General features: G+C 41.3%; 1 protein-coding gene across 15 annotated transcripts in view; it reads right to left on the reverse strand.

The window, feature by feature from the left end:
* THRB (thyroid hormone receptor beta) overlaps positions 1-15836 on the reverse strand; it is a 382671-nt gene that overhangs the window by 27960 nt on the left and 338875 nt on the right. For all 15 annotated transcript variants that reach the window (XM_031677738.2, XM_072949695.1, XM_072950281.1 and 12 more), the window contains one exon: positions 3582-3682. In XM_031677738.2, coding sequence (XP_031533598.1) covers positions 3582-3682 — 101 coding nt within the window. The remainder of the gene's footprint in view (positions 1-3581; positions 3683-15836) is intronic.

Below are 15836 nucleotides of genomic sequence, written 5' to 3' on the forward strand. Positions count from 1 at the left end.
TGTGCACAGTCCTCGCTCAGACACAGGCGCTCTTCCTTATAGTGAAAAGGTCAAAGGTAGGGTCTTATATTGGGCAAAGCAGAATAAAAGGGAAACATGGCAGCAGTAACTGAAACTAATGGACTTGGTTTTGGGGCATGTGTGCAAATCCCGTGCCATTTCTGTTGCTCAGAAGAGCTGTGATACTACATTTGGCTTTGCATCCTTAAACACAGAGTCCTTTAGTTTGAATGATGTTCATGTACTGCCATGAGATTCCCTAAAGCACATACGGGGAAAGCTGTTGACAAGTTGGCAGTGTTTCCTAGGTGTTCAAGGAGGCCAGTCCTGCCAAAGCTTGGCTGTCATGGCCTGCACAGAGTGAGAAATGAGCTTTCTGTGGACCTCCCTCCTCTACCCCTGTTCCCCTCCATCCATCCACTCTTCAAGGGTTATACTTGGCTTGAAAGACAGAAGAAACCCAGAGATTCTAGCAAGAAGACATATGTCACAGACAGGGAGGAGGCGGGGACGGGGTAGCATCCTCCTAATGGAAGAGGCAACTTTTGCCTAGAGGTAGAAACACCAAAGTCCGGGGCCTCCAGTGAGCACGTTGACAGCTGCTATGAAGATGGAGAAATTATTACTTTGTCTAAAGTCAGGAGACCTTTTCTCCCTCGTGCTCTGGCGCTGGCTCATGTTCTGGGGGCCAAAGCGTAGTGAGGGTCAGACAACACTAGGGAGAGAGAGAGGTGATACACGGAGGTAAGGTTCATCTCCTCAGAAAGGCTGCTCTGCGAACTTGCAGAAGAAATGAATTACTGGCTTATTTTGAAACCAGTGTTGTAGCAGCCCTGCTAGTTGCAGTGCTGTCTTTTCTGTGACTTATCTTGGCTGACTTATCTCGGGCACTTCATGGACCAAATCCCTTTTAAGATGCTGGCCTTCTCTAAGCCATAATGAAAGCATATTTTGACACATGATGAGGGACCACCTCGTTTGAGTACATATTAAAGATGGTAGGTCCCTCAATTTTAAAAGAGGACAAAAATTGACTTTTGGATGTGAATTCAGAGAGAAAATATTTCAGTCTACTTACAAAAAACAAACAAACAAACAAAACCTTTCCAGAGGTGAGCTGACAAAAGAGGAGTGAATAGGGACATGTATTTCATTGATGATTTGTTGGTGAGCGGAGGTTTGGCTTTTATAAATCAGCATCAGACATGTTTCCTTGCATTTTGAGAAGAACTGGATCCCTTTGTTAGTGGTCCAAAGTGATGCACTAATCAGGGCTACAAGAGGCGGTCACCTTCCTAGTTCAATATTTGGGCAACTGTTAAAAAAGCTTGGAGCCTGTCTTTAAAAAATGGTTTATGGTAGGGCAGTGTCAACATTCTTTCTACGAAAGATTCATAAAAACTGGCCCATCACAACTGACAAAGTACCTCCAAAAGATTTCCATCATTTTCAGGGCAAACAGGGACAAAAAAGATCCTCACTCTACACAGTTGCAAGTCTGGGGTAGAAATACTTTTAAATTACAGGGTTGAATAAATAGGATGTGGAGCATAACAGTTTTCATCTTTGACCACTTTTGAAAACTGTGTTTCGTTGGAAAACCTCTTTCGTCTTTTTCCAAGACACTTTGTCCTTATTAAATGATCTGCATAACTTCCCTAGAGAGACCTTCTGAATTTCATGATTGGGGTAGTCCTGGGAACAGGATTCTGACCTGAGACAAAGGTACTTTGGCTGAGAAATCTAGCTTTCTGCTCCCTGATTTATTCTTTCAAGTAAACCACATTGAATCAGGCCCCAGACATCCTTGGGAGAGGAGGCTGGTGGATTTCTTGACCATCGTGAAGACATACGCGAGTCAGGGACACTGGCTAACAGGCTTGATTCACCTTTGTTTAAGTCAGTCGCTAATAGGCATTAAGTCCTCTGTGAGGTACATGTGGTCTTTAGCGTCACTTCGGGAGCTGAGTTTTAAATGGAGTTTTCATTAGAGCCTCTCCTAGAATTCAAAATTTATCATTAAAAACTGATTTGAAAGAATCTCAACGCTGCATAATCAGGTAAGTTAAAGCCTTATGAATCGGGGCTAATTTAGGGGGAAAAAAGGCCCATTTGAATTCCTGAGCTTTTGGAATGAGAGAATGTATCAAAAGTCATGCAGTTTTATTACTTTCCAATCAAGCCAATAAAATTGTGCTTTCAAGAGACAGTCTGCAAGGGTCTTAATTAATAAACAGGTGCAACTTATTTGTAATTAATTCCATTAAGCCCCTTAAGACATTATTTTCATAGACGTAACAGCAACCTTTAGCCCAATCTTTGTTAAAAGATTACACATTCTAGATCAAAGGGGTCTGGATGAATGAAAACACACTACACCACATTCCAAAAAACAGTTGCCTTGGGACCTTAAAAGTGACCTCTTTCCAATGGGTATATCATCTCAACACTTCAGCCGGCTGAGCGTTTCCTAATTTCATGACAGAAAATAGGGAATTTGCACGGAAAAACTTCCACTAGGGAAATGAGACAGAATAGCATGGAACCGAGCTAACATGTTGAGTTTTGGGGTTTGGGGTCAAAAGTTAGGAGAAAAGGCGGGTAGTTGGAGGAAGGAAAGGAGAAGAGAAGGGGTGAGGCGGGTGACAGAGGAGGGCAGACTGAATTGTTTTATAAATCTGAATACAATTTGTGCTCTAGGGTATGCATCTTGTGATAATTTGGTTTAAAATATAAAAGGCAAATAAAATGTTTCACACAAAACAATTGACGTCTTCTCTGACTTACTACCCTTTTTTAAAACATTAGCTGAAGGCTGAGTATAGCATTCCTCGGGTTAAGCTTTGTTTACCTTTATGGTAGACTTTATTTTCTAGGCTAGGTTGTTGGACCAAAGGACGTTTGCCAGAGACTCCTCTCGCCCTTGACAATGAAGATGTCAGCAGGCGAGCTGACGTTCACATTCGGGAAGCACTCTGACTGTGGATCGGGGGTGGGTACTTGTCAAGTGTCTCCTGAAGGTGGGTCTGCAGAGCATGTAATTAGCTGAAGGATGACGGGACATTACTTACTGGCTGCAGGCTGTACACAAAGCCAGTCTGGATAATTTCCAAACATAATTGAATCTAAGTAGCCTCAAAGATATATTCCCTAATGGAACCCTTAAAAGCGAGCATATTCACTCAGATTATCACGGGCAGAGCCACCTGTCTCCTCAAACGCTGGAGATAAAACAGGGGGAGAGATGGCTGTTTCTGGGACAGTAACATGTTATAACATATCTATGAGCTTTTTAACTCAAAGTGAGAATCGTATTAATTTCTTTACATTTGATCAGTTTTCTCCCTGTCTAAACAACCAGATGTCACACTCTCACAAAATTTCATTTAGCTGTTTTCGATCTGGGGAAAAACCAAAAGTAAATTCAGTTCTTGAACATGCCAAAAGACGAAGAGGACAGCCAGACACCCGATCACAGGCCTGTCGGAACGTGGCTCTGATTTGAACTTAACGTTGCGGAGGAACCCGGGGAGGGGCTGGGTCTGGGCTGAGCTCTGGGCCCACGGCCCTGGGGTGGTTACCTTGCAGCCTTCACACGTGATGCAGCGGTAGTGGTAGCCGGTGGCCTTGTCGCCACAGACGACACATAGCTCGTCCTTGTCTAAGTAACTGGGGATGTATCCTGTGAAGGAGGGGAAGAGGAGGAAAGTGAGAAAATTATATGTTAATGTCAAAGACACACCAGGGCCAGGAGGAAGGTCAGGTGAGGACAAGAGTGAGGTGGATGAGGGAGGAGCAAGATCAAACTGTTTTATACCTTTTAATCCAATTTTTGCTTTAAGGTTTACATCTTGTGATCATTTAGTTTTAAATATAAGAGGTATTTCAAAAGTCCTTCCCTGACTTAATACACTTCCTCAGTATCTTATGTTTCTCTAGGACCTTATCTCATACCTACAGAGTTCCTAGTAGGCTCAGGATTTCCAAAAGCCTTAGAAATAGGTGTGCTCACTCTTGCTGTTCAAGGGGAACAGGCCCGGAGGCTGGTGGAGCCAGTGGGAGCAGCAGAGAGGCCGGGCTTTGAGACACCTGGGGTGCTCTGGATCCTGGATAAGTCTCTTTCAAAGGCATATTTCTGAATTTGTTCTTAGGAGACTTGATCCACTTTGGAATCAGTAAATTCAGAAAACTTTACAGCTGGAAAGGCCCCCGGGAGAGCAAGGACTTCCGAGGTGCACTGACCCTCAGCGATTTGGCTCACACTAGAAATCAGCAGCAGAAGCTAAACCCAGATCTCCTGACTTCTATCCCTCCAGTATAAGTTACGGTGGTCTTTCTCTACAAATAGACAGTTAGCTTCAAGTAGAATGAATAAGTCCATGAAAAAAGAAAAGTTTCGGCAAGCTTGTGATATTATGATAATCCAGCACAACAGCCCCAAGTAGTGTGAAATAATACCGGTTCTATTTATTAAGAGAGAAAGGAAACCCAGCCATGGTAACTCTCTGTATTAGTGCACTGTTAGTTTATTAGTTTCAATTCCCTGACCCAGGAAACGAAAGTTGAAAAGCACAAACAGAAACTGTCTGCTGCCCCGCTGACTCTGCCTCCTCCCTCTCCCTTCAACATCACGTCCAAACACAAGAGACTGCTTCCGAAGGGCAAGTTCAGTTTCACAGGTATCCACGGTTTGCCACAGAAGCCCAGAGCTTTAGATAAGACCGAAAAATCAAAGCAAGGCCTGATTTGTTGGAATGTGGACAGGGAGAGGCTGAGAAAACAAAACCATTCTTTCTCCTGATGGTGGTCTTTACGAAGTTCTTTGACTCAGGAAACCCTTGCTGGTTTCAAACAAGATTAGCCAGGCTGAGATGACGGATGAGTTGCTATATGTTTTACCATGACATTTCCATAGATCTTTCATTAAACTAGGTCACAGAGGGCTTACTTTTCAGGAAAAAAGTCATTAAGAATACAGAAGAAAAATGAATCCTCTTCACAAGGACTTTGCTCAGACTCTATTTTAGAAAATGTCCCTTTTGGGAGGGAGGTAAACGAGATCAAAGTGAGATTTGGAATGCACAGGATTATCTTTTTAAATATCACAGCTTTTCTTAGTTTACTTTTGCATCATGCAAACCATGAGTCACCTGTTGAGTACACTTCAAGGGTTTCAAGACTCTCATCAGACATTTTTAAAAAGAGAATTCTGAGAGGGATGTGGGCAGAGAAAACGGGGTTGGAATGATTTGTGTGTTCATCCAATCACTCATCTTTTCATGAGTTTAGAAAACATTTACTTAGAATCTACTGTGTGCTCAGTACTGTGCTTCGTACTGAGAATACAAAAACAAATAAGACCTGGTTTCTTTCTTTGGGAAACATATGTGTACATAACTAAGTTCTGTATTTCCAGTCCTGGTTATTTCTCAATGAGAGAAAAAAAGGTGAAAATGAAGGAAAGAACATGGAAAGATGCTCAACACCATTGCAAGGAAATGCAAACCAGGATCACACAGAGATACCACTGACCATCCTTCTAGGAATGGTTATAATAAAAATGACACACAATAACAAATGTTGATGAGGATACGGAAGAACTGGAACACTCATATATTGCTGGTAGGAATGCAAAATGTGCTTTGGAAAACAGTTTAGCAGTTCCTCAAAAGGTTAAACATAAAGTGATATATGATTGAGCAATTTGACTCCGAGATACAAACCCAAGAAAACTGAAAACGTGTCTGTACAAAAACTTGTATGTGAATGATCAGAGCAGCATTACTCATAATGTTCAAAAGGTAGAAATAACCCAAATGTCCATCAAATGATGAATATATAAAATGTGGTATATTTGTACAATGGAATCTTATTCAGCCATGAAAAGGAATGACATACTGTTATATGCTATGAGATAGATGAACCTTGGTGGAGGAGTGTATAGCTCAGGGGTAGAGAATGTGCTTGGCATGCATGAGGTCCTGGGTTCAATCCCCAGTACCTCCGTTAAGAAAAAAATTTAATCACTTCCCTCTCCAAACAAAAACAAACAAGAACAAAAAAGATAGATGAACCTTGGAAACATACAATGAAAGGAGCCAGAAACAAAAGGCTACATACTACATACTTCCATTTGTATGAAACATCTAGAATAGGAAAATCCATAGAGACAGAAATGAGATCAGTGGCTGCCAAGGCCTGGAGAGAGCGGAGAATGTGTGTGGGGGTGACTATTAAATGGTACAAAATTATTTTCAGGGTCATGAAAATATTCTGGGATCACACAGTGTTAATGGTTTACAACTGTGGATATACTAAAAACCATTGAGTGAAAAACTACTGTTTTGTATGAACACATTTTGTCAACTTTAAATGTGGAAATTTTTATGGTATGTGAAATATGTCTAAATAAAGCTTTTATTAAGAAACAAAAAAATGAGGAAATACAAGAGGATGGTTCCCTTCAACACACATATATGTGGGTAGACTATGTGCCAAGGATCTAAAGACGACAAAGTTTTAATTCTTGGGGAAGCGCTTGGTGTTTTGGGGGAAAACAGACAATAATAGATCGTCTACCTGTAACGTGGCAGGTACTGGTACAGGGTATGTCCAAATCCCAAGGGGGAAGCTCTTTGAGAAGCCTTCTTGCCCCAGTCTAGGCTGGCTGCTCCTTTATCATCTACATCATAACAACCTTTGAGCTTTTTCCTTCCTTAGACCCCGATGTCTGATTCTCTCTAGGTTTTACAGTTCCAGCCAGAGGACAGGGATCATATTATCCGTGCTGAAGCCCCAGTGTTTAGCACCTGCTTCCTCTGACGGATGGCACCACAGTTTCTCAAGATCTCTGCTATCAGTTAATGGCGAAGGATGCAAGGAAGGAGAGTTACATCTGGAACCTGCAGGTGGCCAGACTTGAAGTCTGGAGGTCTGCCTGAGGAGGTGAAGATCTTGGCAAGGGTTTCTGAAAGAGGGGATAATGCAAACACAGGGGCCCCAACTTCTGGCCTAATGAGAACTGCATTTAAAAGTTTGAATTTGGGGCAAGAAACCAAGATTCCACCCAAATTAAGACTAAGACATGCACAATGTTCATAGCAGCACTATATACAATAGCCAAGACATAGAAGCAAGCTAAATGCCCATTGACAGATGACTGGATAAAGAAGCTGTGGTGTATTTATACAACAGAATACTACTCAGTGTTGAAAAAAAAAGTGATAAAATAATGCCATTTGCAGCAACATGGATAGGCCTGGAGATAGTCATTCTAAGTGAAGTAAGCCAGACAGAAAGAAAAATGCCATATGATATCACTCATATGTGGAATCTAAAAAAAAAAAATAATGAAGAAGAGTACATTAATGAACTCATCTACAAAACAGAAACAAATGTGCAGACATAGTAAACAATCTTATGGTTACTGAGGGAAGTGGGTGGGAAGGAGTAAATCTGGGAGTTTGAGATTTGCAAATATTAACCACTATATATAAAAATAGATTAAAAAACAGTTTTCTTCTGTATAGCACAGGGAGCTATGTTCAACATCTTGTAATAAGCTTTAATGAAAAGAATATAAAAATGAATATATGTATGTATATGCGTGACTGGGACATTGTGCTGTGCACCAGAAATTGACACATTGTAACTGACTATACTTCAATAATAATGAAAAAAGACTAAGACATCCAGATTCAAGCTCGTGTAAGACTTAGTGATCTGGGCAGTACCGTGTTTCCACAATAGAGAAATGAAAACCACTGTGTTGGGGCCAGTTTGGTCAAGGTGCCATCACCAAAAGCAGAGATGTGAAGTCTGAATTTTATACAATTTGCTCACTTGTCTACTTTGGGCTATGGAAACCACTGTTCATCACACTCGAAAAGAGTTTTGGTTGCTGGTTAGGTTCCTCTTTACGTGATCATAAACCCGAAATCTCAAGCTGTATACCACTGTCTCCTATGTAACTGATGGTGCTGTGACTCAGATTTAATGAGAAATACTAACGAAAGCTACAGGAAAACTCAAAGGGTATTGATTTATTCTGAATACCATTTGGGGGAGTCCATCCGTAAGAAGAAACAACATAAAAATTCCACCAGGGCTATGTGTCCAGAGGACTAACTAGTTATCAAGGGTGTAGAACTGGGGCGAGAGTCACAATGAAAATGGTCAGAAATATTCTGGATCTAACTAACATTTACCAATGGACTTCCAGGGTCAGTTGTTAAGAATCAAAAACAATGTGTATATTAGTCCCTTACAATGTCCATATTTTTAAAAATAAAAAATGACATAAGGAATAGGATTCACTGTAGAAAAACTGAAAGACATAAATTAGCAAAAACCAAATTTACCTATCAACTTTTTACCACAGAGATAGCCACCGCAGCATTTTGATGTTTCCACATCTTAGATTAATATGGTTGTGTGTGCACATATGCTCGTATGTGTATTGAAACACAAACTTACAAAACACAAAGGAAATTTAAATAACAAAGTGATCCAATTACTAAAACATGCACCTTCCTGGTAAAGGCAGATGGAGACTATGTCTTCATGTTGTTGGGAAAGCTATATCTTTTTTTGAAATTAAATTTTTTATTGAGGTATAGTTGATGTATAATATTATATAAGTTACAGGTATACAATACAGTGATTAACAACTTTTAAAGGCTATATTCCATTCATAGTTATTATAAAATATTGGCTATATATTCTCCACATTGTACAATATATCCTGGTAGCTTACTTTAAATCTAATAATTTGTTCCTTTTATTCTCCTGTTCCTATGTTTGCCCCTCCCCTTTCCCTTTCCCCACTGGTAACCACTGGTTTGTTCTCTGTATTTGTGAGTTTGCTTTTTTTTTGGTTGTATTCGTAAGTTTGTTGTATTCTTTAGGATTCCACATATAAGTGATCTCATCCAGTTTTTGTCTTTCTCTCTCTGACTTATTTCACTTGGCATAATGCCCTCCCAGTCCATTCATGTTGTTGCAAATGGCAAAATTTCATTCTTTTTTATTGCTGAGTAATATTCCATTGCATATATATGCAATATCTGTTGATGGATACTTAGGTTGCTTCCATATTTTGGCTGTTGTAGATAATGCTGCTATGAACATTGGGGTGCATGTATCTTTTAAAATTAGTGTTTTTGTTTTTTTCAGATATATACCCAAGAGTGGAATTGCTGCATCATATGGTAGCTTTATTTCTGGGTTTTTGAGAAACCTCCATACTGTTTTCCACAGTAGCTGCACTAATTTACATTCCCACCAACAGTGAACCAGGGCTCCTTTTCCCCCACATCCTCACCAACATTTGTTATTTGTGTTTTTTGTTTTTGAGGATAGTCATTTTAACAGGTGTGAGGTGATATCTCATTGCAGTTTTGATTTGCATTTCCCTGATGATTAATGCTGTTGAGCATCTTTCTTGTGCCTCTTGGCCACCTGTGTAGGAAAGCTACATCTTGACCTATGTGTGATAGTCCCGGCATGATGTATTTTCCCCAGCTTTCATCTTTGCAGATACATTTTTTTTAGTCTAATAAACTATGCTGTCATTTTATCAAGCATATTATGATAAAAGCAAACTCCATCTGTTTGTCCAACAAAGGACTTGGAGATTTTTTTTAGTTGACACTTGGCAATGTCTGATTAATTGCTAAGTATTATTCTGCATGTGAAATAGGTCAACATGTTAAAATATTACTAACATTATTTTTTTACCTTTTTTTGCTAGGACCTTAATTACGATATAATTCATACCATACAAGTCAACGTTTTTTGATGTATTCAGAGGGTTGTGAAATCATCACCACAAGCAATTTCAGGACATTTTCATCAACCCCAAAAGAAACCTTTGGAAGTCACTCCCTATGCCTTCTGTCCTTTCCACTCTTTCTGCTCTAAGCAAGCACTAATCTATTTTCTGTTTCTACAGATTTGCCCATTCTCGGATGGAATTATACAATATGTATTCTTTTGTGACTTAGCATAATGTTTTCAATGTTGATCCGTGATGTAGCTAACATTAATTAAAAAAAAAAACGTGATTCTCAGAGGGACTTGGTATGTGGAAGGGGAAAGTTGTGTACATTTGCGCTACAAATCACACAACAGGCCGTAAGCTTGGCTTCTTGGTTTGCGCTGAATGCAATTCACTTGGTTTCCCACGAATGGGTAAAATCAGAAGGCTGGCTAGTTTAACTCTTCTGAGTGAATTATGACAGCATCTCAGGTCCTAGGAGGAGAAACACTGGCACCGCTTGTCACCTCGGCAGACACGGTCCTCGGGCCTAGAATATACGGCAGATCAATCTTGATGGCTGGTGTGAAGTGGCAGGAGCGGCCCAGGCGGGTGGTCCGGGGGCAGGGAGCGGAGCTGAGCTCAGAGACCATTTCCCACCTGGCTAATCTTACCGTCCGTGTAAGACCACGAGTCTCACACAACCTGTCCCGGAATCTAAAAGGAGCAGTGGTTACCACTGGTGGTGGGAAATGCTTTGGGCAGTTAAGAGAGGTGCTGATTCACGGTGTGGAACTATCAGCTTAGACTCAGCAAAAAACCCTGAGTGGTTTGGGTCAGGCGATCGGATGAGAATATAGTCTCACAGCCCTAAGGAGGCTAGACCATTAGCATGTTTAGTTATCCTTCCAATTTTATGTGGCACGTCCTCAGTTCATCCCACAGCTCAGGCCCTTCTGATTTAAGTTTTTATTTCCCCTCACCGGCACCTTCTTCCTGACGTCATTTCTTTATACACTTAAAAAATCTTAAACAACTCATCTCTTAGCCTTTTCCCAAGATACGAATCATGATTCTTTTTACTTTTAATTCTTGGTATTAGATACCAAGTCTTCCATCAGTTAATATTCTAATAAATACTTCTAATAATAATACTTCTGATAGCCTTCTAATAAATACTATTTTCATCCATCCATCCGTTTGTTTAACAACCATGTATGGCCTACTGTATAAGACATGGGGTTCAAACTCAAAGCAGCATTAACTTTAAAGGCATTCTTTCATGCATCTGCGAATCTCCAGCAGAGCTGCCCAGAGGCTCCCATTCACGAAATCTTTCCTCAGAACAGCACTGTCTTTCTGCTCCCCGCCGTGTCCTCACTGAGCATCTCTGGTTTACACCTTGCCCCCTGGCTGGCTGGGGGGTGAAGACATCTGAGTCCCAACTCTTCAAACTCTAGAGCCCTGAGGCTGGAGGGAAAAGGAGGCGGAAGGAGGACTTGGTCAGAGGTGTTGACCCAGAAGAGGAGAGACGACGTGATGACAAGGAACTCTGGGTTTCTTGGGGCAGAAAATGGGGCAAAGCAAGTTTTAGGTTATTTCTTCTGACTCAAGAATTCCTGAAATTAAAATATATGGTGTTTAGGGCTAGGCTTGGGCGTAACATGGTTTCACACACAGGAAGTCCCTAATTAACCTTCCTTCCCCCGTCCCGATAGACTCCGACCCAGAGGAGCTGACATAACTTTTCAATCTACAATTAGAGGTAAAACATTTGAAGATGCCAATCACTAGGAAAGGGAAAAGACCGGCATGGTGAGTCAGTCAAAATTTTAATCAAAAGGCCACACACACAGTGTTTAGCTTTCAGAGTGTTTAAAAATCTCAGCCAATTTTTAAAACCAGGATTTCATACAAAACCCAGATTTCTTGCCTCGTGTGGAAAGAAATGGGAAGATCTGGCAATACTGAGCCCAGATTCTCACAGGGCGACAATCAACTGGACTGACAAGGGAGGCCACCTCCTAATAAAGAGACCTGCTTCCTGCACCAGCATCATGCCCTGGGGGCCCCAACTCTGAGCCCAGAGGTCAGTTGCCCTTTACATTAATTCTTGCATTGTCTCTTTACAAGTAAAGAAATATTTCACAGAATTTTTATCTTTGTCAAAAGGGGGGAGGCAAAAGTCATTCAAAGAAAAATGAAACAATGTATTTCTTTTTGGAAGTGAAAATTCTTACAACATATAAACAATGTGTGATGGTTGATAGATTTAATCAAGTGGTCCTTACGGAACAACTGTGCCTCTCTCGTATTCATGTTGGCTCTCTGGTGCTTGTAGGCACTGGAGTTTTAGACCTCTGGTACTAATGAGATCATTTCCTGTTTTAAAAGAGGGGCTGGGTTAGCAAGCAGGAAGGTCAAGTGTATTAGAAGAGTGGGGATGGGGCGGGGAGCACAAAGGGCACCACAGCTGCTTCGGATTATGCTTTCAGAGTCAATTTAAGGCGTTGGGCTTGCACAGAAGCACCCAGGGTTATTTCATGCCCTGCATGTTTGAGAAAAATAGGCGTCTTTTCTTTTCTTTTTTTTAAAATTTATTTTTATTTTTTTTAATAGGCGTCTTTTCTTTATCTGAGAATCCATTCAGAATGAGGTTCAAGGCTGTGGCTCTGAAAATGTGGGCTAGCGGCTCTTCAACCTGGTGTCACGTGAATGGAAGGGGCAGTTGCATTTGTCACCAGGAAAACATCACTGTCATTACAAGCTGTGCTGGTCTCCCCAAAGGTGTCCCTGCAGGCTCGGTAGATATGCACGTCACAGGGTGGGAAGACAAGGAGGTTACTGCCTTCACATGCTTACGATCTAGACAAGAGTGGATATAATCAAGCCTCTGTGATGAGAAGAACCCCATCCAGATCATGGGAATTATCCATGACACACAGATGTAACTAGCATGTTGTGTGTGTGTGTATGTATATATATATACACATACATATATACATACATACATATATATATACATATATACACACATGTATATATATATACATACACATATACATACATACATACATACATATATATATATACATACACACACACACGTATATATATACATACACACACACACATATATATATACATACACACACACACGTATGTTCAAGTATATTCCAATTTGAAACAACTCAATATACAAAAATCTAAACTTTTTAATTTGAAAGCTGAGGATTTTTCACATTACAAAAAATCAGTTAATTCAGATGTTCTCTAAATATTAAGCTCTTTTAATGCAGTGGTTCTCAACTGAGGGTGGCTTTTGCCCCCCAAGGGGACACTTGGCAATATCTGCAGATTATGTTGGTGGTCACAGCCGGGCGAGGGGTGAGGGTTGCGTGCCACTGGTGTGTGTGCGTAGTGGCCGGGGTGCTGCTAAACACCCCACACTGCACAGGACATCCTGCAACAGAGAATACCTGGTCTCAGAAGTCATTAGTGCCAAGATGGAGGAAATCGGTCTAATACACATTATATATGATTTACTTTCTTCCAAAAAAAAGGTAATTTACACCAATGATTCAGCACTATTGTATTAAGCAAGGGATACCAGTCTTTGAAGTCAGGTCCAGTTGGGAGTGGGGCTTTTGGAGTGAATATGGTGCTGGTTAAAATAGAAAAGGCTGATGGGATGGGAGATGAGTTGGTGACCTGAAGGGATGCCGGCTGAGAAAGGCAGGGCACACACTGGGGTGCAGCTGGCAGTGGGTGGTGGCTGGGAAAAAAGTGTCATTGGTTCCGGGATGGGGCAGAGGGCAGTATGGCAGAGAGAGGAAACTGGCCGAAATTTCTGGAACAGACGGTGTGAGCGGAAGCACAAAACCAGAATCAAAATGGGACTCTCTAGCAAAGAGTTGTGGAGTTAGTGTTTGATCCAACAGGTCATGAGCTTTGAGGAGGAGCCCTGTGGTGGGTGGAGAGGGCAGGCAAGAACGGAGTGCCTGGAAGAGGAAGACTTTGGAGGTGGGGATCTGCAGAGAAGAGGACAGGACAGCGTGGCAGGAAGAGTCTGCAGACAAGGGACAGGGCGGGCGGAGCGACCCCTTGAAAGCATGTTCTGGGAGTCTCCTGGAGACCTGAGGAAATTCTCTAAAGCAGCTGGTCCAGAGGGCGCTGAGCTGAGCGTGGTACCAAGGACAGCGCATGGAAGGGCAGCAGTCACGGGAGTGGGAAAGGAAGGATGCAGATCCCGGGTGAGCACTGGCACTTAGTATTGTCGCCAGAGACTAACAGTTTCTTGCCTCACGCAGGAAAGAATTCAAGAGTGAGGTTTAGTAAAGTGAAAGCAAGTTTATTCAGAGAGATGCACACTCCACGGATCACAGAACGTGGGCCAGCTCACTCAGAGAGCGGCTCAGGAGACAGACACTCCACAGGCAGAACACGGGCCATCTCTGAAGGCGAGAGGGAGAGAGACCGAGAGGTGTGGGGGCTTTAGTTTGCAGTAAAAGCAGATCCACACTCCATAGACAAAGTGCGGGCTGTCTCAGAAGGCAAAAGAGAGTGACCACGAGGTGGGGAGTTGTCAGTTTTTATGGGCTCAGTAATTCCATATGCTAACTGAGTAGGAGGATTACTCCAACTGTTCTGGGGAAGGGGCGGGGACTCTGGGTGCTGAGAGGCACTTGCATTTAACCTTTTGAACAGTCAATGTGTTTTGTATTAAAAAAAAAAGTTTCTAAATGGTTCTATTGTTTCCTGAAGTGGTGTTCGCTCTTAATACTATATGGGTGGCAGTGCCCATTTGAAATCCTAACCTGATATCAGCATCCTTACAATTACACAAGCATTGCAGAAACATCTGCAGTTGCATTAACCTCGTAAGTATTACATTTTAAAGACATGACGCCTGCAACACTGAGTTCTTTGAATGGACTGATCAGATATGTGTTTAAATTAAACCAGTTCAACTAGAGAGGAAGAGTAGGGGTGGGAGAGAGTGGGGAAGCAAGAGGACGACCTAGGGAGGGAGCCGTAGAGGGGAAGCCCGCAGGGGAGAGAGACAGAGAAATTGAAACACTGCGATTGTTTCATACTCAAGTTCGTGGTTCGGAGTGATTTTGGCAATGGACTCATAAAATTTCCCCTTTTTTGTTTCCTTTCCTGTCTTCCTCTCACTGGTCTGAGTGTGATCCTAGGGTTTAAGGATACTTGTTTCTTGGGTAACATGTTTTTTTCCCCTGAGCAGACTCTCTGGAACCTCCCATTCCCAACTCTACTGTATAGCAAACCCTTCTTTAACTTTATTTTTTATTATCGTTTTTTAAATTGAAGTACAGTCAGTTACGATGTGTCAACTCCTGGTGTAGAGCATAATGTCCCAGGTATGTATATACATACACATATTGGTTTTCATATTCTTTTTCATTAAAGGTTATTACAAGATATTGAATATAGTTCCCTGTGCTCTATGGAATGAATTTGTATTTTATCTGTTTTTATATATGGTGGTTAACATTTGCAAATCTCCAACTCCCAAATTTATCCCTTCCCACTCCCTTTTCTCCTGGTAACCATAAGATTGTTTACTATGTCTGTGAGTCTGTTTCTGTTTAATAGATGAGTTCATTAGTGTCCTTTTTTTTTTCTCCTGGATTCTACATATAAGTGATATCATATGGCATTTTTCTTTCTCTTTTTGGCTTACTTCACGTAGAATAACAACCTCCAGGTCCACCCATGTTGCTGCAAATGGCACTATTTTATTCTTTTTTATGGCTGAGTAGTATTCCATTGTATAAATATACCACAATTTATTTATCCAGTCATCTGTCAATGGACATTTAAGTTGCTTCTATGCTTGGCTACTGTAAATAGTGCTGCTATGAACATTGGGGTGCATGCATCTTTTTGAATTAGAGTTCTTTCCAGACATATACCCAGAAATGGGATTGTTGGATCATATGGTAAGTCTATTTTTAGTTTTTTGAGGAATCTCCATGCTGTTTTCTGTAATGGCTTCTTTAACTTTAAAATAGGCCAAGGAAATTCTAATTAGAGATCGTATTTCTTTGGGGCT

Source organism: Vicugna pacos, chromosome 1 (assembly GCF_048564905.1).
Source record: "Vicugna pacos chromosome 1, VicPac4, whole genome shotgun sequence".
Taxonomy (NCBI): Eukaryota; Metazoa; Chordata; class Mammalia; order Artiodactyla; family Camelidae; genus Vicugna; species Vicugna pacos.